Source organism: Capricornis sumatraensis, chromosome 15, assembly GCF_032405125.1.
Source record: "Capricornis sumatraensis isolate serow.1 chromosome 15, serow.2, whole genome shotgun sequence".
In the NCBI taxonomy this organism is placed as follows: domain Eukaryota; kingdom Metazoa; phylum Chordata; class Mammalia; order Artiodactyla; family Bovidae; genus Capricornis; species Capricornis sumatraensis.
The window spans coordinates 37,536,317-37,563,911 of record NC_091083.1 but is presented as its reverse complement, the minus strand read 5'-3'; the positions used below and the strand labels follow the sequence as shown (position 1 = coordinate 37,563,911).

Sequence of the window (27,595 nt, the reverse complement as noted above, 5' to 3'; positions counted from 1 at the left end):
CCTGAAAACATGGATTTTCAATTATGATAGATGAGAACCTTATTAATTATGTTGCTCCATGGCATATTCAAATAAACCAGAGAATTTGATGAAGATCAACAGCATGCCAGGGTTGAGACTGAAATGTTTTTCCCACTGGAAATTTATTACATTAATCTACTTAAACAGAAAATATGTGAATGAACACAGGACACACACACACATAAGCACATGTTTTTGCTAAAAACTGTATTTGAAGGACAGCCTAATAGAACTTATTTCAGTCTGCAAATTTTTTATTGAATCTGAAATAAAAGTCTCAGACATTAATAGGACATAGGATTTTCAAATAAAACTGTATATGTTAGAAAAATATGCATCAAGAGCATATGTACATACATATTCTATAATAAAATAAGACTATGTACAAAAATCACTTCTGCTACTTAATGTTGATCCTAACTTGTTGGATTTTGGTGTTCAAGCACCTCCATGAAACAGAGGCAGCTGAGAGCGTGCACCTCTTCCTAATCCCTGACCCCGTGTTTCATTTTCCGGTTTTGCTGGAAAGTTGGACAACTCCCTGGCTGGAGAGCGTGCTGAAAATTGTCCACAGTTTGGGGGGGTCCTCACACTTGTGCTGCCGCTCCCAGTGGAGAAGTAGCTCTTCTTTGCTTCCTAGTATCTGCACACAAAGGACACAGTTAAAGCCAGAGTCGGGCAGGGGGAGGGCAGCCTGGGGGCCAGGACACCTGGGGCCCTGGGGGTCTCCCCCGGGCTCACTGGGTCCTGGCTGGGCGTGTTCCTGTTTCGTGAGTGTTTCCATGTCGTTCTGATGATAGAGGTAAAGTTGTCTTTTCAGTCTGGGGACTGCACAGAACTCCCCAGCTGAGGGATGATGCCTGAGCAGCTTCCTTCTCTCAGGACGTTTCCAGAAAGGAGCAGCCTGTTTAGTCAGTTCTCCCTGAGCTGCTCTGCTTCCGGGGGAGGGTGAGCGCTCCTCTGGCAACTGGCCCTGGATTTCCTCGCCATGAACGGAAAGCAGGTGGAACTTGATTTCAGCCAGAGACTGGGCAGTGATCTGACAGCGACCACATCTGATCTGGAACCTGGCCTCGTCATTCTGGTTCATGAGCAGGTCTTCTTCCAGGCTGGACTTGATCTCCCTGGAAATGGGGGAGAGAATGTGTCAGACCTCACCGAAAAACTTCTAACAGCTTCTCCTGGCCTTCTGGGCTCTAAGACATATGCACCATACACTGAAGAGGAGGTCGAAGGCAGGGAGAGTAGAGACCGTGTGGGAGACAGAGGCCATGGAGAAGGTCAGTGTCAGGCCTGTGTGGTGGGGCCTCACACCTCCCAGGCTGGCAGGGCCACTTCACAGAGGGTCCCCCTTTATGCATCTCCTCTGAGAGCTAACTGTTCTTTGGTTGCCATGGCAACAGGTGTGTCCACTAGGAGAGCAGGAGGTACCAAGTGTTGCAGGAACCCACTGGGTCCAGCTGAGATGACTGTCCCCACCCATCAGGGGGTCCTTCCTAACCCCGAGCACCCAATGCACTTTGCACAGTTCACCTAAAAATCAAAATGGACTCCATTAACCACTCAGAAGTGAGGTTTCTTTGGGGGAGGTGGCTATGTACCTTAGGAAAAGGCACAGGTATCTAAAAGGGAATGGAAATTCTTAAAGAGACACAGAAACTCCAGAAAAGCTGAGAAGAAACAGGCCTGGGGTAGCTTATTTTTAGTGACTGTGAGAGACTGAGCTGAAAGTGAACAGAAAGGACTGAGAACCATCAGAACAACTGGTGATGATGAGGGACCGAGGTTCTAAAGTGCTGGGAGATGTTTGATTTGCATGGTACTGATGTGCATGCATCTTACAGAAACCCCCTCCATCACTCAGAGCAAAAGGGACAGACTGAGGGTGCTTCCTTGGCTTACTCAGGACTCTCTGACCCACCCGACAGGCTTTCAAATGACTCAGCTGCCTTGTTTACAATGCTGGAAAGCAGCACTGCACAGGCAACCATGTAGGAGAAAGCTTACCTGGCCTCAGGGGGAAACAGACCAAGAGCTGAGGGGCGGGTCTGCCCTGGAGGGGCTGAGTCCCCAACACCTGGTATGCCAGTTTCGGGGCAAATGGTGCTTTTTCAATATACATTCTGCGGGCTTGAGTTTGGGGGAAATTACTCGTCAAAAGGACCATAACCATAGATGTTAAGTTACTCTTCCATATTTCAGATGCAAAATTAATCTCATGGCCGAATGTCTCCAGCATCCCTCAAGCTGGCCCTTGTGCCCTGGCTGATGGAGGATGAAGCTGGTCAAAAATCATGAATGATCAGAGACCAAAGAGAAATGAGGCCATTCTTCAGAGAACAGAGGTAAGTGGTAGCAGTTAACTTCTGAAATCTTAATCTGAGGGCTATCTTTCCAAACTCACCTTCCGGAAGGTGGGATCTGACCCTGATCTGGAATCTGGAAGTTCCTTCCGGCCAGGCCCCCCGTCACCCGTACTCACCTCTCCACCAGTCCCTCCACCTCGCAAGGGGTCCTCGGCAGGTCCCCCGGCTGCGGCTCGCAGGGGGAGGGCTCGGTGCTGATGGCCACACCGTGCACCTCTTTCAGGTGGCCGAAGTACACTCTGACATGGCCGAACACCTTGGCGCAGAACTCGCAGCACACAAGCTTCCTGGGTCGGGAGTCCCCGTGGTGCAGCCGCACATGCGCGCTCAGGCTGCCCCGCCGCTTGTACACCTTTCTGCAGAGCCGGCAGCTGTAGGGCCGGCTGTCCGGGGGTGCGCTTGTGTGCTCGCGGAGGTGCTGCTTGGACGGGAAGGGGTGGTCACACACGTGGCACCTGTGCCAAGTCTTCCTGAAGCCGGAGAACCCGTTTCTGAAGGCAGAGTCGAGCTTGGGGGGCTGGCCGTCCTCCTTCCAGTCCAGATGCTTGGGGGCCAGGGAGTGATCGAAAGACACGTGTCCCAAGCTCCCAGGAGGCGGGGGCTGGAGGGTGGCCGGGGGTGAGGCCAGGGCTGGCAGGATCAGGACAGGTTTGGGCATGATGCTCCGGTATTTTTTCACGGCCTCCGGTTTTTGGTCCCTGGATTCTTGGGGATCACTTTTGACTCTTTCTTTGCTGTCTTTACAACTAAGGACACATTTCCACCTTTTCCCCTGAAATGTCAAAAGTTCGTCTGGGCCCTTGCGTTTTCTTCCTCTTCTCTTCGCTGTCTCACCGTTCAGTTTTGTTTTGTGGTTAAGGTCGGGCTTGGTGGCTGGACAGAAGGCACTGTCGCCAGGGCTCTGCCCGGGAGCTGGTGGGGCAGGGCCCCTGTCCCCCACCTGCGGGGCCGCACTGAAGCCTTCCGGGATGGAAGGGGTCTGGTCTCCGGCAGTCCTGAGCCCAAGGAAGGGGACATGCGCAGTGTTCACGGCAGCTCCGCTCCTGCAAACCTGCGTGGTCTTCACTCTCGAGTAGGGTAGGATGGGCAGTTTACCTCTGGGGACGGAAGAGGGCACCTGGACTGCGTTTCCAATGATGCCTGGTGACGACAAAATGGCTTTGGTGGCATCGACCGGTTCTTGAGGTTTTTCATTGGCAACAGCAGGTTTCCTGGGGGTTTTCTTGCCTGGAACTTTCGCTCTTCCTGAACTCTTCGGGGGGCCCTGCTCGGCAGAAGGCTCCTCCGGTGTGGCCAGTGCTGGGATGGCAGGAGGAGTCCAACCTCCGTGGTTGCTGGTCTCTGGAGGCCCGGGGTCTCGGTGGCTACTCCTGTTGGTCAGCGCAGCTGGGGCTTGGTCTGGTGCCGGCTTGGGTGGGTTGGGCTTGTGCGGGGGCTCAGGATGCTCAGGTGGGGTAGGGGCTGCTTGGGTTTGGGCAGGTTTGCTGCAGCCCCTCTCGGAGGAGGAACCAAGCCCCGGCTTCTTTCTGACTCCTTTGCCGGGTCTTGGGGGCTGGTACCGGGGGATGGGCAGCTTTAGGTTCTCGGGCAGAGGCAGCCGGGGTTTCTGGATCGGCTGAGCTGAGGCCACGTGCGGCAGAGCAATCAGCGAGAAGGTCCCTTCCTGGCCAGCCAGCTGCATCAGCGCATAATTTGGCGGGGGCATCCCCAGGGGCTTGGAGCCGAGGGAAGGGCCTGGATTCGCCTGATCAGAGAGTGAGGGCACCGGGCTTGGCAGCACTCTGGGTGCCACGACTTGGGGCACAATCTTTGGAGCGATGGTTCTAAACTGACTCTTATTCTGCAGGACTTTCCCACTGTGAATCGCCCCAGGAGGGATATTTGGTTCGCCTGCAAAGACAACACAACATAAAAAGTCACTCTGGGGTCACTGTCCTGTGGTGAGAGCACAGGTGAGCATCCAACCATCTCCTCTGCCCGGAAGCATCCTTGGACCCAGCCCTACCCTTGGGTGCAGAGCTAGTGTTCCTCAAGATGGAGGTCAGCTCCTGGGGCCTTTCCAGGGACTGATGACTGTTATTCTCCAGGGTTCCACGGCCCTTGTCATAACACTCACCACTTTCCACAGTAATTTAATCTGTTTGTTCATCTCTACTACAGAACACAGAGCATCCTGAAAGCTGCAAGTCCATCCTCCCCGTTGACCTCACTCCGATTTATTTTACAGGCCAGTGGCTCCCCACCCTGTCCCTGAGCTCTGGGCTACATCCCCTCTGGCATGTTCTACTGGGGACTCTTACTTCTTTCATATAAATGTCTTGCTTTCCCTATTAAACTTATGCTCTGGGAGTACAAAGCTCATATTGGATCCCACTGTATCTTTGTTAGGAAACAAACGTTTCTTGTACCAAAATCCTTTCTTACTCTGTTTTAGGACAAATTTGACCCAGTGGCAGCGCCATCTGTCCTGCACACAGGGATGCATGCCAGACTGAATGCTGGCTCTGTGGCCGCTTCCCCGTGTGACTTGTGAATTTCTTCTCACACCTCTCAAACTGTTTATGTGTGCTTTTGCAATTAAATCACCAGTATTAAAAAAGTTGATGTGATACCTTACACACATGTTGGAAGAAAAACAAAAAGATACAGAGTGATAAGTAAAGACACAGAGACAACATAAAAAATACATGGATCACACAAAAAGGCCCTTCCAGGACACCGATGGGAACAATTTTAACTGACAGGCTAACACTTCATATTTGAGATTTATTAGGCTGACCCAAAAAGCCACGATTACTGCTCTGAGGGGACAATTATGGAAACATTTCCATGCACTGCTTCTAAGGACTGAATCATTGGTTTTCTCTCCTAAGGCCTCAAGCTCCTGAGTCCTGGCTGCAGAAGAATTTCTCATTTCTGAGTACTTTGTATCAGTCAGCTTGTGTTTTCCAGGTACCCACACTATTCTAGAGATGGCTGCCACCCATGGTTTTTTTCTGAAACCACTGGGGCCAGATGTGCTTTGGAATTTACACTTTCAAATTTTAAAAAAGTAATAAATGCTTACAGCAGATGTTACATAACACCTCACAGAGTCTGCATAATACCCCAAATTAAACCTATTACCACTTCTGTAGTGAAATATATGAGCATTCACAAGGTGGGGGCGGGGGAGGGAATGATTTTTAAAGTTCTTATTTCAGTTTAGGCTTTGCCTCTGAATGTGTTTTAATATCCAACTTTTGATAACATTTTCTCTTTTCAGAGCCTGTTGAATTTTGGAGTTATAGGAAGAGGATCAAAGAACTATTTGCTTAGGAACTACCAAGGGTATAAAGGGCTTCCCAGGTGGCAAACTGATAAAGAATCCTCCTGCTCAAGGCAGGAGATGCAAGAGACTCGGGTTCAAAGATCCCCTGGAGTAGGAAATGGCAACTCACTCTAGTATTTTTGCCTGGAAAATTCCATGGAGAGAGGAACCTGGTGGGATACAGTCCATGGGGTTGCAAAGAGTTGGATACAACTGCCTGCTACTTCATGCCATGTCATGTCATGTGAAAGGTATAAAGATGAAATGATACAGCTTTTCCCTTAGTTCACTGGCAATCTGGTGAAATAGACCACTAAACATTAAAAATCAACCTTGATTTTAATGTCTACAGTGAGTGAACTAACAATTTTAACACAAAAATGATTTTTTTTCAGCAAAAATGGCACTGCAAATAAACAAATAACACAATAGGGTTAAAATATGTACTGACTGACCAACTTATTCTAGACAGTAATCACTGTTTGATGAAGAAAAAGTATGCTAGAAACATATTTCACATAGTATTATAGCATACATTGAGGAAGAAGGAAAAAGACTCGTGTTAAGGTTGGAAAAATCAGACAAGGATAATTATGTAATCTATTGTTTTCCTTTTTGGTTTTGTGATCATGAAGTTCATGGGTAAACTGACTGGTTGATCACCTCACAATAGTCACCTAAACTGACTGGCTATATCTGCTTCATCTTCCTGCATAATTTAATTCATTTTTAAAGTTCTATTTCCACAGCTTTTAAATTTAAACATCTTTTTCATGTTAAGCCTCATTTTAACTTTTTAGAAGAAGTACTGAAGTAAGCTGTAAATAAATACATTAAATCAGGATTGAGAGAGTTTACAGAGAACTTAAAATTACTGACAGCTTTTGGCTGCCAAGTGACAAAGCTTATTAAATAATTATACTGACAATCACAATGGTCTTTGCATCTATACAACCTATTGTGGAACAGGAAACAATGGGTGATTTCTATTTAGTTCCTAATCCTAAGTGATGGAATACACAGTATTTATAGGAATACACATTATTTATAGCAAGAAGAGCTGGAAGAAAGGCTATGCTGGCCTTAATTAGTCTCAAGTTCGCTTGAAATACAATAATATGTGACAATAATGCATTGCAGCACAAGACACCTCACTTGTCTGCTCAAGTCTGTCCAACTGGCTCTTCATTCCAGACTGGAGCCTAAGTCCTTGCAGGGACCTCAAGGGCCTGGAGCCCTGGGCTCCTGGGAGTGCTCCAACCTAGTACCTCCCCAGGTTCTCTCCAGGCACAGCAGCCTTGCTGCTGATCCTCACAGGGGCCACACACCTGAATCCCAGAGGGTTTACACCTGTCCCTCTCACCACCCTGACTTGCTTCTCTAGATCATCCCCAGTAAGGGCTGCAGCATTTCCTTCAAGTTTTGCTCAAATAGCCTCTTCATGGTGAACTCTTCTCTTGGTAAAGAGAAGAGCCTTAGTTAACCTGCAGCCCCATTCTCAACTCCCTCCCCCACTTCCCATTTCCATCTCCTCCAGCACACTCGCTCCAGCTCATGGATTACATTATGGTCTGCAGTCCCCATCTCACACCCACTCCAGAAAAGTGAACTCCTTGATGATGGGGAGTTTATTTACCATTTTAGGGCCTGGAAAAGGGTTACGGATATGCTCAGAAATCTGATAATTACTTGTTAAATTTATAAGTGATACTTGTAATAAAGTGATCAGTAAATGAAAGAAAAAAAACACAATTTAAAAGCAAACTGAAAATTGCCATATTACTTTGAAAATTAAAAAAGAAATAGAGAATAGATCTCTGGAATACTTTTTTTCAATTTAACTTGCCCACCATCAGAATAAGGATAGCACCATGTTTTTTTTAAAAAAGAAAGAAAACAAACAAACAAAAAACCTTTTAAGGTTAAAGGGGAGAGGTGAGGCCAAATGACTAACCATCTGAGGAGGTAATAAGAGAATGGTAAATGAAGCGATTGGGGTACAAAGAAACAAGCAAGCTCTGAAGAAGAAATTACTTTAAAGGAAACAGACACACAAAGAGGGAAAAAGAAGGGGATTAGAGAGAAAAGAGGAGGAAGCTGGAAGAGGAAAAACTGACCCTCAGAGCAGAGAATGGCTCTGTCAGTGTGACGAGGAGCAGAAATAACAAAGAACAAAAGACGCAGCTGAAGCAACAACTGGTGGTCAAGGTCACCTCAAAGTCCCCAAAGACTTCAGCTGGGAAGGGGCTCCCCAGGTTTTATGACGGAGTGTAAGAAAGCAATCTTTTGACAGTTAAAGTTCCCAGCAATGAAGCCAGCTATATTTATTGAGCTGCTCCAGAAGAGAGGGAGAGGGCTAATTATGATACATTTAAAGTAGATATGCTTCAATGAATCTTCAGAAGTTCCTATATTACAGTGGAAATAAAATCTCACATGAAGACCGATGACAGTCACAGGAAAAGGAAGCCGACTGTGGTCCTGGAGCAAAGGAAACTTTAGGGTAACCGCAATCCCAGCATGGGAGAATACTGATGGGTGAGAAGCCTGGGACGACAGAGCCCAGGGTGACAGGTAAGGGGCCTGCCACATAGTCAATTTTCCCCAGGTTTCCTGAAATTCAAAGAGGTAGATCCTGGGGGTGGAAAAGTGTATCAATTAACCTCATGATCAATAATCAGAAGAAATCTGTGGGGTGAAAGGATAAGGCCTTACAGGATAAACTGAACTTACTCACACTTGCCTGGATCTGTTGGGAATTCCATACAGATGGAACAGGTGTGGAACAGATCATGATGGTGATGTTGAGTCCCTTCTCCCAGAATCATTAATGATGAGGTGATAGGGAATGAAATGATGCATTAGAAGAAAATCATAGCAGGAAAAAGAGGGCGAGGCCATAAAAATGGAAAAACTCCTTAGGAATTACTCCAATGTTCAGCAAGAGGGTACTAAGACAATAGCCAACCATGCCACAGAATATTAAGCAGCAGTAGAAATGAAGTACTAATACAGGGTACAAATATGATACTCAGCCAGTCATGCAATGGGATACTAAGCAGCAGTAGAGAAGAAGAATGAGTTAGGCTGATACACAGCACTCTCCAAGATGTGAGACACTATCACTTGGATTTTTTTTTTTTTTTAAGTAGTGAGAGACACACACAAACTAATTCCCATGTATACACAGAATATCTCTCAAAGGAAACCAAAGAAACTAGTCTTGGTGTGGTCGTTGGGGTAAAGGCACAGTGGTGGTGGGTAACTATAGGGTGGGATGAGATGAATGCATATTTTCCACTGAATATTCTCTATGCCTAGCACAGAGAAGGAACCTATAAATATTTGTTGAATGAATGAAAGGCAAATGAAGGTTTCCTCTTTGGATCCGTTTTGCAGAAGAGTATCTCTGGGGATGTTGGTGATGGGTAAATGTGCGTCCGTTCGTAAATGACTGTGTCCAGATGACACAGACAGCATTTCAAGTTTTTCCTTTCCTTGCCTACTTAAGGATAAGAATTGCTAGTGATAAGAGAAGTAATTGAATCATCTGACAGGCAGTGCATCACCACCCCTCAAGGTTCAGTCCTGGGAAGCATCAGAGCTCATTATCTCCCAAGGACAACTGAAGTGCTGAGAACCATCTTTCCCAACATTTGGCTCCTTAAAATAAAACAAGGCAGGGGCTTCCCTGGTGGTCCAGTGGTTGGGACTTCACCTTCCAATGAAGGGGTGCTGGTCAGGGAGCTAGGATCCCTGACATGCCTCGAGGCCAAAAAACCAAAAACATGAACCAGAAGTGATATTGTAAGAAATTCAATGAAGACTTTAAAAGTGATCCACAATAACAACAACAAAATCTTCAAAAACGTAAAACAAAGCAAGCAATTTGCAATAAAGGTCAGTTTGCTATAATAACCACAAGTTTGTTTTTTATTTTTAAATAGTTTGAACAACAAGAGTGTTTAGAGAAGCTGAAAATGCCATGAAGTTTTTAAAAACACTGAAATGGTACGATTGTAGCAGGTCTTTCTCAGCTATGCGGCTGCAACAGTGGTTTATCCCACGACACATTTACAAGGCCTCTCTCCCAGATGGTGTGATCTAAAACCCCTCACCTGTCACCTACTAAATCACAGATTTCAGAGAACTGTGCACTAAATGGTAAGTCGAAATTTCCACTGACATTCATCATTTCTGGAAATCCTATGAAATTACCCATAACACAGTTAAAGAGGCTCACAGGACTCCCAGGCACTAAACATGGACTTTTATTAACTGGAAACATGAAAGGCTCACTCAGTAAAATTAATTTTGCACAATTCTACAATGCAAATACTTAGTATTACGATTTTAAATGTGGGCTGTTTTTAATATGTTAAGTGTATTAAAAATAATTATTTTGAAGAGTGACATTTACAGTTGGTGAGAATTTGATCTAACTGTGGATTAAAGGAAAACGAGGTGGTAGTGAGTCCTTATTATGGTCTAGAATCTGTGCTGGGTCTCTTAAGTGAATCCTTATGCAAACTCTACAAATAAGTATTACTGTCCCCCTTAACAGATTAAGCAAAAAGAGGCTTGAGGAAGTTAAGTAACAGCTGATGTCCACATCTGTCTGATTCTAATGTGGACAATGAGCTTCTACTTCTTCATCCTCCCCTCGAGAGGGGGAAATTTTTAGGCTTCCTTGGTGGCTCAGTGGTAAAGAATCTGTCTGCCAATGCAGGAGACACAGGTTTGATTCCTGATCCAGGAAGATCCCACCTCCCAACTAAGTCTGTGGGCCACAACTACTGAACCGGTGTTCCAGAGCCTAAGAGCCAAAACTACAGAAGTCCATGCCCTAAGGGTCATGCTCCACAACAAGAGATGCCACTGCAATGAGAAGCTCGCACACCACAACTGGAGAGTAGTCCTTGCTTGCCATGACTAGAAATAAGCCTGTGTAGCAACGAATACCCAGCACAGCCAAAAATAATCAATAAATAAATCAATCAAGTTTTAATAAAATTAATTAATTGAAAAGGGGGAAAGTATTTACTAAATTGCCCTTAACTCCAAAATATATATTTTATTTTATATTATAATTTATATATTATATTAAAATATAGTATTGTTTCTAGATTTTAAGGAGAGGGGAAAAAAAATTTGAAAGTAGAAATGGCTTGTTTTATCCCCAAACTTCAATCACCATTAAAAGATTCTTTCCAACAGCCCACTAATTAGAGAACTGATGAAAAACTAAGAGTCACTTGAAGGTAAAAGCAGATATTCAAAGTTGAGTTTACCAATTACTAACCATAGGATTCTGACGAATCCAATAAGGTGGCCAGCTATTTGTCTGGAGAAAGGACCAAGTGGGTCCTGTGTGCATCTCCTCGATCAGGTCAAACTGATGGGTGTGACTGCACATGAGAGGCTGCAGAGGGAAGATGCAGGTCAGTGGTCCATGAGCCCACAGCCAAGCTAGCCTCATCAGGCTGCTTCCTCATCATGCCCCCGTACAGACAGTGTTAAGAGACAAGCACAGGAAGTAGGCAGTTCTCCAACAGCTGCAAATAACTCACTTCCTGATTTCCACTCACAGAACCAAGGCACAGGGTGCTGTTTCTGAACAAAGTTGCTCCCGCTCGACCCTTGGCTGGTTTGGACATGGTTCCACCATCACTCCATCTAGGGAGATACCGAGGTCCATGGCTAAGTCCAGAGCAGGGAACAGGCAGAGAAAGAGGGTCCCTGCTCTTGACACAGGGCTCCCTGGCTCTAGGCCCAGAACAAGAGTGCTGCCAAGCACTCTTGGCCACAAAAGAGCCCAAACTTTTAGGGCTTGTTTAGGTTTTAATTGTATTAAACTGAGAAACTCTATTTTCAGTTTTATTGCTTGGCATCCCCATTCTCCCTCTCACTTGGCTTTCCAATAATAAATTCCAGTTGGGGTTCAAACTGTTTCCCAGGATGGTCTCTGGTTAAAACCAGTATGGTGAAGCCCTGGAGAAGTCCAAGATGAAAGAAAGGCCTCTGAACATGGGGGGAGCTCAATTTAATTTTGTTGAAAAACCCATAAACACGTGGAGCCATCGCCCACTGGCTCCCCCAGGTGCCTCCAGGCTCTGCGGCGCCGTCTACAGGGCTGTGTTGAGTGCTGGCAGGAGAGACAGTGCTGTAGAGCATGCTGGCAGCATAGGCACAGTGTTCTTTGTTTCTGAGGACTCAGGATGCCAAGACCGCTCTAGTCCACACATCCACAGCACTCAGACCTCACAGAATCACTCTACTAGGACCTGTAGTTCAGGAAATCCGACACCGTATGAGAAAGCAAGACAGTCCCACCTGGTGATCCTGTGTCCTGAGTCCATCCTCCTTGGCACACTTGCCCTTGCTGAACTGAGGTCCCAGCCAGCTCCCTTCCCTCCCCTCTTGCAGCCACCCCAGGGATGTCCTGGCACCTTCCATTCAGCATGGGCTTTGAGAGCTGTCTTGCTCATCATCGCCTAGCTTAGCAAGGAAGAGAATTCTTTTCTGAGCACAGGAGATCCTTTTATTTCCTAGCACTATTCAATGCTGTTTCTTCAACATTAATCCAATGATAAGGCATATTTCATGTGTCAGGTACTGTGCAAAATACTTTGGATGCATTATCTCCTTTAATCCTCACAGTCCACTGAGTTAGGAATTACTGCTCATGTGCATTTTACAGATACAGATTTCAAAGCCAGCAGGTAACAGACTGGAATTCAAGGCTTGGCCCAGGTGACACCAAAGGCTCTTCCCAGTTTTACCTGCTGCCTGGAAGCTGTATCCATGGTAATGGCCACCGTCATAGTCTCTAGTGGGAAGACCATAGGTTTGGGGGTTCAGACAGATGTGGGTTCAACTCCTGTCTCTGTCTCATAGTTTAGGAAAATCACTCACTCTCAGCCTGAGTGTTCTTATTTATGAAGTGTGCATAATTGTATCTGGTTGCTGTCAGGATTAAATGAAAAAAGTATCCATAAAAGTGCCAGGGTGGGGCCTACCACACGTCAGTTTTGCAGTAGACATTCGTTTTCTACTCTTGCTCCCTCTCTCTCTTTTCTGGCTGCACTGGGTCTTCAATGCTGCAATAGGGCTGTCTCTAGTTTTGGTGCCCTGACTTAGCTGCTTCAGGGCATGTGGGATCTTCCTGCACCAGGGATTGAACTTGTGTCCCCTGCACTAGCAGGCAGGTTCTTAACCAATGAACCATCAGGGAAGTCCTCTGTCTTCTACTTTCTCTTGCCAAGAAATATGAGGCTCCTGACACTTATATTTGGTGGGAGGGGGAAAAAAAAGAAAAGCACAAATCTTGACCATGAATCATATGGAAACAGCGTTGTTGCTGTTCAGTTGCTAAGTCATGTCTGACTCTTTATGACCCCATGGACTATATAGCCTGCCAGGCTCCTCTGTTCATTGGATTTCCCAGGCAAGAATACTGGAGTGGGTTGCCATTTCTTCTCCAGGGGACCTTCCTGACTCAGGGATGGAACCAGTGTCTCCTGCATGGCAGGCAGATTCTTTACCACTGAGCCACCAGGGAAGCCCAGTGGAAATAGTACTGAATCCTTAAAAGGGTATTTCTTTATTGACAGGGAAATGAAGGAAAATGGGAAGAAATAACTATTCCTTGTGAATGAGTCTCCCAGTAAACCTGTAAAGCGTTTCTTTCTTGCCTCTCTGGGGCCACCCACTCTGGCAGCTTCTTCTGATCCAGCCTACCAGGCTCTCTTTTCCCTGCCTGTTCCGCTCCCCTACCCAACCCCATTTTTGCATGCAGTTGACAAAGTGCTAATTAGATTAACAGTATTTAGTGAATAGGAGTGAACAGATGTGCATTGCAAAGAGCAGTTTTCTGGGGCCACTCTCCTCTGCTTTTGTTTATACTGAGTATTGATATTAATTGCTCTTGTTCTCCAGCTTAGCAGGGAAGAAAGCACCTCCTCTGGTAGACCTTCAGGGCTGGGGTAAGCCCAGGTCTCAGAGGTCCTGTGAGGGACAGGGACTAGGAACTCTGGTTACATCTTGGGAGAAGGGTGAGAGCGATGGACATGCAGTTTTTCATTTTGGGAGAGAAAACATGTGAGTGCTTGAGGGTGTGGGCAGGGCAACCAGAAGTTTGAAAGCGCTTGTGAATTTCGTATTTTGCTGGAGAAATCATTAAGAAATATGTTTAAGATAGCTTGTGTATAGAAAGAAAAATTTGGCACCCAAAGAGGAATTATAGCCCATAAAATCAAATTAGATATGTAAATATATCACAAAGTGGGAGAAAGCAAGCATTCTTTATGAACAAGTTTAAAAGCCAACTACCTAAAATATTAACGTGAGAAAAAATGTTACACAATGTGGTTTTTGTTAAATTCAAGCAGGTAATTATTCTTTTCAAGTCATAGAATTAATGTCCCAAATGAAAAGAAAATTTAAAAAGCTCTATCATTTAAAATACAGTTTAATAATGCTCGATTTCAGTGACTTTGCCCTTCATTTTAATCAAGCCCTCTTTATCAGTCCTTATTTCTAGGGGGAACTATTTTGAATTTCAAGTGCCTCTGATGAAAAACAGTTGAAAACTCTATGAGATAGTCTTATTTTTAATGCTTTGAGAAAGATGAAGTTATTTCTCTTTTTCACAAAAAAAAAACAAAACAAACAAACAAAAAAACTGTAGCGTTCGCAAGATTTTATTCACTATTATAAAGCAGTCGATTTGGTATCTTTACCCAAATCTAAAAATGACTGAGCAGCATCAGAATTTAACTAAGAGCTAATGATCACTGGGGGACACAGAGCAGGGCAAAGGCAACTTCTGAGATACTTGATAAGCCCATTTCCCCACTATTCTTTTCATTGTTAATATTACTAGAATTGTAAATATGCAGTTGAACCTGAGAGGGCATTGCTCACTGAAGTTCAAGGTAAAAGCAGCACATCATTTCATCTCAAGTCCAAACTCCCATAAACAAATATACCTGTACAGGTTGTCTTTCCAGGAGATTCCAACATCTTCTGAGTCAGCAGTTTCTCCACAGGGCTGGGAAGCAGGGAGAGATCTGCAAGAGAGCTTTAGTGAGTCAGTATCCCCTTCTATTTACATCTTGTATTTCAGTATCAGTTGGAACAGTTACTATCTGGGATGACAGTTGGTGAAGAAAACCTTTTCCTTAGTGGGATAAACAGAAAGAACAAGGTTTCAACATCAGAACATGCAGACAGTTGGAACAAACTAGGGTGTGTGCAGACTATGCTTGATTTTGGTCAAAATACCCTGGTTATGAAACTGATGTGGTGAAGATCACAATGTTTCAACTGCAGTATGGTTAAAAGCAAGGGGCTGGAATCACAAGGATATTCTTATCTTTATACCATTACTACAAAAGTAGATTTGGTGTATCTATATAGAACAGACCTTTTTAAAGAATGTACAAACTACATTTTTAAAAAAATGAAATAATGGTTCCACTGCTCTATGGCAGAGTTTTATAGATGTTTTATCTTCACTTCTGATTTATCTTTCACTAACAAAGTTTTAGGACATTTTTTTTAATGCAAATTTTTCTATATCTCAACTTTTATGTCAAATAGTTCATGATTTTGAGTCCAAATGCATAGCACCATGTATTTCTACATTATGTTGATAATTATTCCCTGAAACTCCTGCTTATTAGTAAGTCTTGATGGTTTCTCATTTCTTCAATCAAGGCACATCTTACTTTAACACAGAGAGACCACCTGTGATAGTGACTCTGGAAAGAAAATGAAGTGCCAGACACTGCTGGCACCGAGATCGTGGGTTTGCAGGGAACTATTTCTATGAGGTTGATCAGCCTGGCTCTGTGTTGGCTAACTCACATATACTGTACAGATTCTGAGGTTCAGCTAATGCTGATCTGAATCACTAAAAAAATAAAGAATAAAAATGAAGGCATCTGAGATTGAAAGCTGTAGAACCAATCTGGGTTCCTTTTCTTTTGAAGTCTGCCCGGCTTCTCCTCTATCAGTATCTTTATTGTTCTCTGGATACAACTAGAGAGCTGGCTGAAGGAAACATTTACTCTCATCTGCAGGTTAGGAACAGTTCAGTTCAGTTCAGTTGCTCAGTCGTGTCCGACTCTTTGCAACCCCATGAATCGCAGCACACCAGGCCTCCCTGTCCATCACCAACTCCCGGAGTTCACCCAGACTCACGTCCATCAAGTCCGTGATGCCATCCAGCCATCTCATCCTCTGTCGTCCCCTTCTCCTCCTGCCCCCAATCCCTCCCAGCATCAGAGTCTTTTCCAATGAGTCAACTTTTCTCATGAAGTGGCCAAAGTACTGGAGTTTCAGCTTCAGCATCATTCCTTCCAAAGAAATCCCAGGGTTGATCTCCTTCAGAATGGACTGGTTGGATCTCCTTGCAGTCCAAGGGACTCTCAAGAGTCTTCTCCAACACCACAGTTCAAAAGCATCAATTCTTCGGCGCTCAGCCTTCTTCACAGTCCAACTCTCACATCCATACATGACTACTGGAAAAACCATAGCCTTGACTAGATGGACCTTAGTCGGCAAAGTAATGTCTCTGCTTTTGAATATGCTATCTAGGTTGGTCATAACTTTTCTTCCAAGGAGTAAGCGTCTTTTAATTTCATGGCTGCAATCACCATCTGCAGTGATTTTGGAGCCCCCCAAAATAAAGTCTGACACTGTTTCCACTGTTTCCCCATCTATTTCCCATGAAGTGATGCGACCGGATGCCATGATCTTCGTTTTCTGAATGTTGAGCTTTAAGCCAACTTTTTCACTCTCCTCTTTCACTTTCATCAAGGGGCTTTTTAGCTCCTCTTCACTTTCTGCCATAAGGGTGGTGTCATCTGCATATCTGAGGTTATTGATATTTCTCCCGGCAATCTTGATTCCAGCTTGTATTTCTTCCAGTCCAGCGTTTCTCATGATGTACTCTGCATAGAAGTTAAATAAGCAGGGTGACAATATACAGCCTTGACGTACTCCTTTTCCTATTTGGAACCAGTCTGTTGTTCCATGTCCAGTTCTAACTGTTGCTTCTTGACCTGCATACAGATTTCTCAAGAGGCAGGGTAGGTGGTCTGGTATTCCCATCTCTTTCAGAATTTTCCACAGTTTATTGTGATCCACACAGTCAAAGGCTTTGGCATAGTCAATAAAGCAGAAATAGATGTTTTTCTGGGACTCTCTTGCTTTTTCCATGATCCAGCGGATGTTGGCAATTTGATCTCTGGTTCCTCTGCCTTTTCTAAAACCAGCTTGAACATCTGGAAGTTCACGGTTCACATATTGCTGAAGCCTGGCTTGGAGAATTTTGAGCATTACTTTACTAGCATGTGAGACGAGTGCAATTGTGCGGTAGTTTGAGCATTCTTTTGCATTTCCTTTCTTTGGAATTGGAATGAAAACTGCCCTTTTCCAGTCCTGTGGCCGCTGCTGAGTTTTCCAAATTTGCTGGCATATTGAGTGCAGCACTTTCACAGCATCATCTTTCAGGATTTGAAACAGCTCCACTGGAATTCCATCACCTCCACTAGCTTTGTTCGTAGTGATGCTTTCTAAGGCCCACTTGACTTCACTTTCCAAGATGTCTGGCATGGACATCACCAGATGGTCAACACCGAAATCAGATTGATTATATTCTATGCAGCCAAAGATGGAGAAGCTCTATACAGTCAACAAAAATAAGACCAGGAGCTGACTGTGGTTCAGATCATGAACTCCTTATTACCAAATTCAGACTTAAATTGAAGAAAGTAGGGAAAACCGCTAGACCATTCACGTATGACCTAAATCAAATCCCTTATGATTATACAGTGGAAGTGAGAAATAGATTTAAGGGCCTAGATCTGATAGATAGAGTGCCTGATGAACTATGGAATGAGGTTCGTGACATTGTACAGGAGACAGGGATCAAGACCATCCCCATGGAAAAGAAATGCAAAAAACCAAAATGGCTGTCTGAGGAGGCCTTACAAATAGCTGTGAAAAGAAGAGAGGCGAAAAGCAAAGGAGAAAAGGAAAGATATAAGCATCTGAATGCAGGGTTCCAAAGAATAGCAAGAAGAGATAAGAAAGCCTTCTTCAGCGATTAATGCAAAGAAATAGAGGAAAACAACAGAATGGGAAAGACTAGAGATCTCTTCAAGAAAATTAGAGATACCAAGGGAACATTTCATGCAAAGATGGGCTCGATAAAGGACAGAAATGGTCTGGACCTAACAGAAGCAGAAGATATTAAGAAGAGGTGGCAAGAATACACGGAAGAACTGTACAAAAAAGATCTTCACGACCCAGGTTAGGAACATGTAAGAGTTACCTCCTCATTTTCCCTGAGGGGATGAAATGATGACACAGCCCACCTGCTCTCTTTTCCCTGAGACTCTGCACCTTTGTAGGTTTGTGTGCTTAGGTAGATACTCCTGGTCCAGATCAGGTTTCATGCCTGATCATCCACGGATACTCCCAGAATGCCATGGGTGTCTTTCCATAGTGCTTACCCTGACTGGTCCCACCCTGTACTTTCCACTCCCACTACCTACTGCCAGGAGCCAGAGAAACCCAGCCATTGTGAACACAGGACAACATCATAAATTCAGGGTTTCCAGGCTTGGACTGCAGACCAATTCCACAGTCTGTTTCTTATCCTAACAGACTTCCTTCAGTTCTTCACTGGGACCAGCCAGGTTGTTCCCGTTGCCTTTCTGAAGCCTCACCCCTCTGCCCCCCCCACCCCACCCTATCCCCATCTCTCTCCCTTGTCAATGATTTTGGCATTGACCTTGCAATGAAATGAATATTGGTGATTTCTCCCCCTCCCCTGCCCACCCCCACCAAATTCACATGTTGAATTTCTAACCTTCAGTGTAAGGGTATTAGGAGGTGGGGCCTTTAGGAGATGAGTAGGTCATGAGGGTGGAGCCCTCGTGAATGGGATTAATGCTGTTATAAAACGGACTCCAGAGATTTCTCTTCCTCTTTTTCTGCTATGTGAGGAAATACTGAAATAATGGCAGTCTGCTACCCAGAAGGGGGCTCTCACCATTTAGAACCTGATCTTGAACTTCTAGCCACCAGAACTTGAGAAATAAATTTCTGCTGTTTAGAGGCCACTCTGACCATGGTACTTTGTTATAGCAGCTTAGAGATCACTGTCTCTTCTTTCTATTTCTACACTCCCCTCTTTAATGATACAACACAAATAAGTCTACCTTCTCTGGGGTGGGGGTCAGGAGCAAGCATCTCTATTGCTCTAAATAGGCACCATTCATTTGAAGTCCTGCAACACGACAGATGAAAAGATACATGCCTTAGTATCAGGAAATGACCACCTGATGTGATGAGCTGACTCATTTGAAAAGACCCTGATGTTGGGAAAGATTGAAGGCAGGAGGAGAAGGGGAAGACAGAGGATGAGATGGTTAGATGGCATCACCAACTCAATGGACATGAGTTTGGGTAAACTCTGGGAGTTGGTGATGGACAGGGAGGCCTGGCGTGCTGCGGTTCATGGGGTCGCAAAAAGTTGGACACGACTGAGCAACTGGACTGAATCAGGAAATGGGGTGTTCCCAATGCTGTGCTGCACCCACACGTGTCTCCAGGCCCCTCTGTGGCCTCAGGACTTCTACACCATCAGTGAGACCCCTGAAGTCAGGGGGCTTCCCGGTCATTCCACCTAAAGGCAGTGCTCAGCCACACACACAGCTCTTTTCTTTCTCTGTTTTAATTGTCCTTCACAGCACTTATTTTTATAATGAGATTGTCTCCTCCTCCTACAAGGTAAGCTCACTGTCAGGACCTTGGCCCCCAGTTCCTGTCTGGCACATGGCCATCATACAATGTGTTATTTACTAGATGAGTGACCTGATAGCTCTTAGCTACACTGTGTTGCTTTCTCCTGTGCTTTTGCTGGATACAAACTATACAAACAAAATCAACATCTGTAAATAATCCTTGGGCTGTCTCTCCCTTTCAAGCTACTGCCCTATCTCGTTTCTTTTCTTCCTGAGAACTCTTACCACAGGTAGAGTATATAATATGTTCCCTGTTTCTACTTATCAACAGGCGTCTTCCCTTACCCTAAACCATAAGCCCCCTAGTGAAGGACTAAGATGTTCCTCCATCATGGGTCAGATTTGGTCCTCAAGGTATGGTGTGACTTCATCTTCCACCAGCTCTTGATCATAGTATCTCTGGATCACAGATGCAGACACTTAATCTTTCTGGCAAGTCACAAGCTGGCAGGGAAGAGATGGGTTTGAACCCAGGTCTGTCTGGCCCCAAAGTTGCTCTCCTTCCATTTCAACACACTGAACGTATTAAGGGGTCTGTTAGTATGTCAGTCTCCTCCAATGACTGTGAGTGCCACACCATTCATCTCCATGTTGAGAAAGTTAGTCTTTTCAACTTTTTCCAATCAGAAAACGTAGCCATCAGGAGAGACAAAGAGCTTCCTTTTCTAACAGCATGGTTGCTGGAGATTTACAGGAAATTTAAGATTTTTCGTGTGGATCACAATAAACTGTGGAAAATTCTGAAAGAGATGGGAATACCAGACCACCTAACCTGCCTCTTGAGAAATCTGTATGCAGGTCAGGAAGCAACAGTTAGAACTGGACATGGAACAACAGACTGGTTCCAAACAGGAAAAGGAGGACGTCAAGGCTGTATATTGTCACCCTGCTTATTTAACTTCCATGCAGAGTACATAATGAGAAACGCTGGACTGGAAGAAACACAAGCTGGAATCAAGACTGCCGGGAGAAATATCAATAACCTCAGATATGCAGATGACACCACCCTTATGGCAGAAAGTGAAGAGGAGCTAAAAAGCCCCTTGATAAAAGTGAAAGAGGAGAGTGAAAAAGTTGGCTTAAAGCTCAACATTCAGAAAACGAAGATCATGGCATCTGGTCCTATCACTTCATGGGAAATAGATAGGGAAACGTGGAAACAGTGTCAGACTTTATTTTTTTGGGCTCCAAAATCACTGCAGATGGTGATTGCAGCCATGAAATTAAAAGACGCTTACTCCTTGGAAGAAAAATTATGACCAACCTAGATAGTATATTCAAAAGTAGAGACATTACTTTGCTGACTAAGGTCCATCTAGTCAAGGCTATGGTTTTTCCAGTAGTCATGTATGGATGTAAGAGTTGGACTGTGAAGAAGGCTGAGCTCCGAAGAATTGATGCTTTTGAACTGTGGTGTTGGAGAAGACTCTTGAGAGTCCCTTGGACTGCAAGGAGATCCAACCAGTCCATTCTGAAGACCAACCCTGGGATTTCTTTGGAAGGAATGATGCTGAAGCTGAAACTCCAGTACTTTGGCCACCTCATGCGAAGAGTTGACTCATTGGAAAAGACTCTGATGCTGGGAGGGATTGGGGGCAGGAGGAGAAGGGGACGACAGAGGATGAGATGGCTGGATGGCATCACAGACTCGATGGACGTGAGTCTGAGTAAACTCCGGGAGATGGTGATGGACAGGGAGGCCTGGTGTGCTGCGATTCATGTGGTCGCAAAGAGTCGGACACGACTGAGCGACTGAACTGAACTGAACTGAACTGAAGGAAATTTACACAGAAAGAGCTCCTTCACAATGTGCTTGAATGCCAGGATTCTTCTAGAGTGGTGGCCTTCTTCTTTTATACTATTTTCTTTTTAAAATTTTTTATTGAAATATAGTTTATTTACAAGGCTGCACTAGTTTCCATATAGCAAAATGAGTCAGTTATACATATATCCAGTCACTTTTAGATTCTTCTCTCATATAGGCCATTACAGAGTAATGAGCGGAGTCCCCTGTGCTATATGGTCCTTGTTGATTATCTGTTTTATACATAGTAGTGTGTATCTGTCAATCCCAAACTCCATGGTAGCCTTCTTTAACAGAGCTTCTGGTGAACAAACTGCCTAGGTTTACACCAAAGTGAAACTTTTAAAAATCATTAATTACAAAGTCTACTTAATAACACTTTTAGGCACTGACATAAGAGGTTTTTTTTTTTATGATGTGCAAAAATGAAAGGAAAAAGTCATTAATTACTTTTTATAATTTCAGATAGAATATTAAGTTTTCCAGATTTTTTTCAAATTCTATTCCATCTGCTTCCAAAACTGAGGTCATTGAAGAATATTATAACCGAATGAAAATGTCTGAAAATGCTGAAAGAACTTCCACATTCCTCATGTGGTAAGTCCTGTACCTTTAGTGAACTTGATAGACCTAGAATCTTCTTTTTTTTGGTTGTTGGTGGTGGGGAGCTTTTCGGGGGAAACAAGACAAGTTGATTACATGTGCGGACGTGAGCAGAGGTCTGGCTTTGGCTCTTTCACTCACTGCTGGAATGAGTCTCCCTGAGATCCTAATCCTCACTGGCCTGAACATCCCCTTTTTACCAAGTGGGAATTACACTAGAGCACTGTTTCTCAAAGTACAGTCTGCTGACCCAGGAGGCTTCCCCCACTCTCTTTTCCTGCTCGTAATAAGATGTCACCTGCTTTTTCCCCACTGCTGACCTCTACACACAACACATTGATGGGACAGAGGATGTAACTGGGTAAAACTGATGAACTCAGGACGTGACAGCAAACTGTCCAAACAGCCGCATTCTTAGCCACCAGGCTCCCTCAGCAGAACAGCAAAAAAACAGGACAAAAATTTAGTTTTGTTAAACTTTGAGCTTACATGCCTTTATAAAATCCTGCACGATGACACGACTTCCGTGGCACAGAGGCATGGTAGTAGCCCTGAGGAAAAATGCTCATGGATGGTTTGAAGCTGAACTAGCTGCTCTTCATTGGAATAACCATCCTTACTTGAAAGAACATCTGACAGACATATGTTGAGAGATCATGTTCAGTGCTGGGTACTGGGCAGACATTTTCTCAAAAGTGGATGAGTGAAGCTTGTCATTACAAGAGAAAACATCTAGCTGTACTCATGGGCAAGGATAAAAATTATTCTTTCGGGCAGCATTAGAATTTTGGAAAACTTGAAGCCATCCCCAAGAGCCTGAAGCTTTTCTATACTTAGTAAGTTTTTAGATGAGACTGCTGCTGCTGCTAAGTCGCTTCAGTTGTGTCCGACTCTGTGCGACCCCAAAGATAGCAGCCCACTAGGCTCCCCCGTCCCTGGGATTCTCCAGGCAAGAACACTGGAGTGGGTTGCCATTTCCTTCTTCAATGCGTGGAGTGAAAAGTGAAAGTGAAAGTGAAGTCACTCAGTTGTGTCCGACTCTTAGTGACCCCATGGACTGCAGCCTACCAGGCTCCTCCGTCCATGAGATTTTCCAAGCAAGAGTACTGGAGTGGGTTGCCATGGCCTTCTCTAGACAAGACTGGTGTTTATTTTAACAAATAAGATTTCCAAAAAACTGTATAAAATGGCATATATAGAAGACCTGCATAATTCAGTGAACTAATGTTTTCTTTTTCTAATTTTATTTATTTATTTTTGACTGTGTTGGTTCTTCGCTGCTGTGAGGGCTTTCTCTAGTTGCGGCAAGTGGAGGCTACTCTCAAGTTGTGAAGCGCAGGCTTATCATGGTGGTTTCTCTTGTTGCTGAGCACACGCTGTAGGTACAAGGGCTTTAGTAGTTGCGAGTTGCAGGCTCTAGAGCTCAGGCTCAGTAGGTGTGGTGCATGGGCTTAGTTGACCCTTGGCATGTGGAATCTTCCTGGACCAGGGATCAAACCGGTGCCCCCTGACAGTGCAAGGCGGATTCTTTACCACTTGACCACCAGGGAAGTTCTGATGCTCTCTAATAGACATTGCATGAATGAGCAACACATTCAAGTGTAAGACAGACCAAAATGTAATAGAATACAAGAATACAATACAATACAGTTTCAATTTCACATTATAGCTACACTGTAAGCCGTTACCTTACTTGACTTGTTTAAGCTCGGTTATAGTTACCTGACATGTTTTGGTGTAGTAGCAAAGAAAAATATCCACAATTATCTGAGAAGGCCATTAAAATACCCGCTTTCCAGTTACTGTAAGCTAGATTTTCTTCAAACACTCCAATATAAACAATATATCACAACATATTGGCTAGAGGACCAGAAAAGAGTCAGAGACTCTTAAGATTTTCAATGAAGCCAGACTTGAAAGATTTGCAAAAAATGTAAATCAGTGATAAGTCTTCTAATTCTTTTGCTTTGGAAAATACAGCCAATTACACAAAATATGTTAAGCTGTAGTGAGATTATTGTTTTATATTATTATTAGTTATTTTTGGCTGTGCTGGGTCTTCGCTGCTGCTTGAGGGTTTTGTCCAGTTGTGGTGAGTGGGACCTTCTCGCTTCAGAGGCTTCTCTTGTTGAGGAGCACAGGCTCTATACACGCAGGCTTCAGTAGCTGCAGCTCTCAGGCTCCAAACCACAGGGTCAGCTGTTGCAGTGCGTAAGCTTAGCTGCTCCATGGCACGTGGGATCTTCCCAGATCAAGGATCAAACCGGTGTCCCCTGCATCGCAAGGCGGACTCAATCACTGGACCACCAGGGAAGCCCAGATTATTGTTATTTGAAAATGAATCCACAAATACATATTTTTTCAGTTTATAATCTCAAATATAGTAAATCCCAATTGATACAACTGACATAAACAAATACTCAGTAGTTTTTAAGAGTGTAAAGGGGACTGAAATTAAAATATTTGAGAACTGCTAACTAGATAAAATCTGATATTACAGATCTTTGAAGATTCTGTGACTTTTTTTATGTGTATGTGAATGAGAATAGAAAATAAAATCTGGAAATATCTCATTTTTGGTTGATCGGTTTTTCCTTCACCTTTTTCCTCTGTGAGAATCTATAAAGCAGATCCTTAGGAGAGAGTTGTAAAAATTAACTTTTTGGTAATTTATCTTAATAAAAATATAAATTACAGTTAAATGTCATTAATTGGAAATATTAGAATACAGCTTAAATAAAAAATTTTTGATTGACCAAAGTATTAAAAATATATAATACTTCAAAATTTATTCTGTTCATTTTGAATTTATATTCATGAAATATCTTATAAATTATTGGGTTGGCCAAAAAGCTTGTTTGGGTTTTTCTGTAACCTCTTATGGAAAAACCCAAATGAACTTTTCGGCCAATTCAATATATTTAAACTAATGACATTTTTATTTTTTTCTCCAATTTTAAGAACTATCATCACAAGATTCTCTTAGTAGTACTGTAATCTTTTTTTTTTTTTTTAAGAGCACTATTTTTTCAGCACTCTAAGCAAAAGGCATTTAAAACCATTTAAAATTACTTTATCAGGACAAAAATAATCATTAATTGCTGCTTCTGATTTAAGTTAGATGCTGGAATTTCTATAAAATTTTTTAGGGTTTTGATGTCAATTAATTTAAAGAAACAACAATATGTTTACTCTACTCAAAGCATGACAAGATTTATGAATTTCTGTTCCTATTAGTAGTAGTTGTTTAGTCACTCAGCCATGTCTGACTCTTTGCAACCCCACAGACTGCAGCATGCCAGGCCTCCCTGTGCATCACCATCTCTCAGAGTTTGCTCAAACTCATGTCCATTGAGTCTGTGATGTCATCCAACCATCTCATCCTCTGTCACCCCCTTCTTCTCCTGCCTTCAATCTTTCCCAGCATCAGAGTCTTTTCCAATGAGTTGGCTCTTTGCATCAGGAGGCTACAGTATTGGAGCTTCGGCTTCAACATCAGTCCTTCCAATGAATATTCAGGGTTGATTTCCTTTAGGATTGACTGATTTGATCTCCCTACTGTCCAAGGGACTCTTAGGAGTCTTCTCCAGCACCACAGTCCAAAAGCATCAATTCTCTGGTGCTCAGCCTTCTTTATGGTCCAACTCTCATATCCGTACATGACTACTGGGAAAACCATAGCTTTGACAGTATAGACCTTTGTCAGCAAAGTATGTCTCTGTTTTTTAATATACTGTCTAGGTTTGTCATAGTTTTTCTTCCAAAGAGCAAGCATCTTTTAATTTCATGACTGCAGTCACCATCCACAATGATTTTGGAGCCCAAGAAAATAAAATCTGTCACTGTTTCCACTTTTTCCCCATTTACTAGTAGTAGATTTTTACAAACATAAAATGCCTAACCTATATTCCTGGCTTCATAACATCAAAATACTGCTGTCAAACTTCTTCCCTTTTATCCCTGCCCGGCTCATCACGCCAGCCATCTGCATAAATAAAGACATTAGCATCTGCTATATGGCAAATGGTCTCGAGGGCAGATGTTCACATCCTTGTGTTCATGTCGCTGGGGCTGCATACATTATTGGAACAGATGTACACAATCTCAAAGTGTTGGGTCCCACGGTGAGATGTTTCCAACTGCTTCCTATCAAAGTACATAAATGCTATTTGCACCTGCATTTATGTTAATGATAGAAAGGCAGCGGGGGTCCTGACAAAGTGAGAGGTGATGCTATGAAATATATTTACATGGTTAATTGGAGTTTCCGAAAGACTCCGCTGCCAAGTGGCTACAGTGACAGTGATCCAGGCCTGAGCGGATAATCTGATGGTAGTCTGTGTTTGAAGCACAGGAAGTCTGGTGATTTCCAATGATGAAAATAGTCCTAATCCAAATTTACTAAGAAGAATATTCCTGACTCTAGTATTTTATCTCAACTAGGAGAATAACTCCCAGTATGAGGTCTGCCTGATAAGGCTTAGGCCACCCAAGTCATTTCCATTTTGTCCTACGAGGAAACTTCCATAGGTATGTGTGTGTTTTCCATTTGTACTTCTGTCAACAGCATAATATACTAATACTCACAGCGGTATTTTGCAGAAGTTATTACATTGGAAAGTTCCAATTTGCAACATTAAGGAGTTAACCAAAACCAGCTTGAAAATGTCAATTTGTACTTGGTCTGCAACAGAAAATGGTACCAAAAGGCCAAGAACAGCGTTTACACTGCTAGTTAAGATCAAAATACTTCCATATGAATGTCACATATTTAGAAACATAATATTTTGGTAAAACATAGGGAATGTTCCCTCCCCGTCCCCATAATGAGGTCACAAAGCCACGTTAACCACTAAACACAAAGCATCAAATTACAGTGGTTCTCATCGCTACTGTGCATTAAATGTGAGCACTGAAGAGACAGAGTTCACAGTAAGAGTTGTTTTTGTAGCTTTACTGGGCTAAAAACTTGTAGCTGCTCTCAAATAACATATTATTACTCGACTAACTTCACATTGATAATATCAACACTGTACAAAGTTATTATATGTGAGTTCCAAAAGAAGTTTTATTCTGCAACTTATTCTGAGATTTATATTGTGCTCGAAGAGTTTACAAAAGGTGGATCCTCATTTGCAGATTCTGTTATTTGGGAATTTACCTGCTTGCTAAAATTTATTTATAATCTCCAAATCTGAGTCACATTCCCAGGGGTGGTGGACACTTTGCCTTGCCTCAGCTCCCATGGTATAAACAAGTGTTCTTTTTGCAGTCTACTTAGTACCACATTTTTTGGGTATTTTTTCCCTATTGTTAGTGATTTCACTGTCTAAAACAGTTTTTGAGAATAGTGCTGATATGCTGTCTGGTGTCCCTATGGATTAGAAGAGTCTGATGCACCTAATGGAGAAAACACGTGTGTCAGATAAGTGTTGTTCAGGCATGAGTTATAATGCTGTCTCTGTGAGGTCAATTCATATCAAGGAATTAACAAGATCTATTCAGTGAGGTGTCTTTGGACAGAAACATACATAAAAGCAGGTTCTATACTGATAGCTGAGAAAATGTTGTATGGTGACCAGAGACTCACAGGAACCTAACCTGCATTTCCCCTGGGAGCCATGGTATAGCATTAGTTAATTCAGTGTTCCTGTGACCTTACACAATGTAA

The 27,595-nt window shown here is 43.4% G+C and overlaps 1 protein-coding gene across 1 annotated transcript in view; it reads right to left on the bottom strand.

The window, feature by feature from the left end:
• Window positions 1–526: 526 nt before the first annotated feature.
• The window catches only part of ZNF438 (zinc finger protein 438), a 130,845-nt gene continuing 103,776 nt past the window's right edge, over window positions 527–27,595 (bottom strand). Inside the window, exons 4-6 of the mRNA XM_068987465.1 lie at window positions 14,688–14,768; window positions 2,504–4,277; window positions 527–1,145 (exon numbers count right to left, since the gene is read on the bottom strand). Of these exons, the coding sequence (XP_068843566.1) occupies window positions 527–1,145; window positions 2,504–4,277; window positions 14,688–14,768 (2,474 nt within the window). The remainder of the gene's footprint in view (window positions 1,146–2,503; window positions 4,278–14,687; window positions 14,769–27,595) is intronic.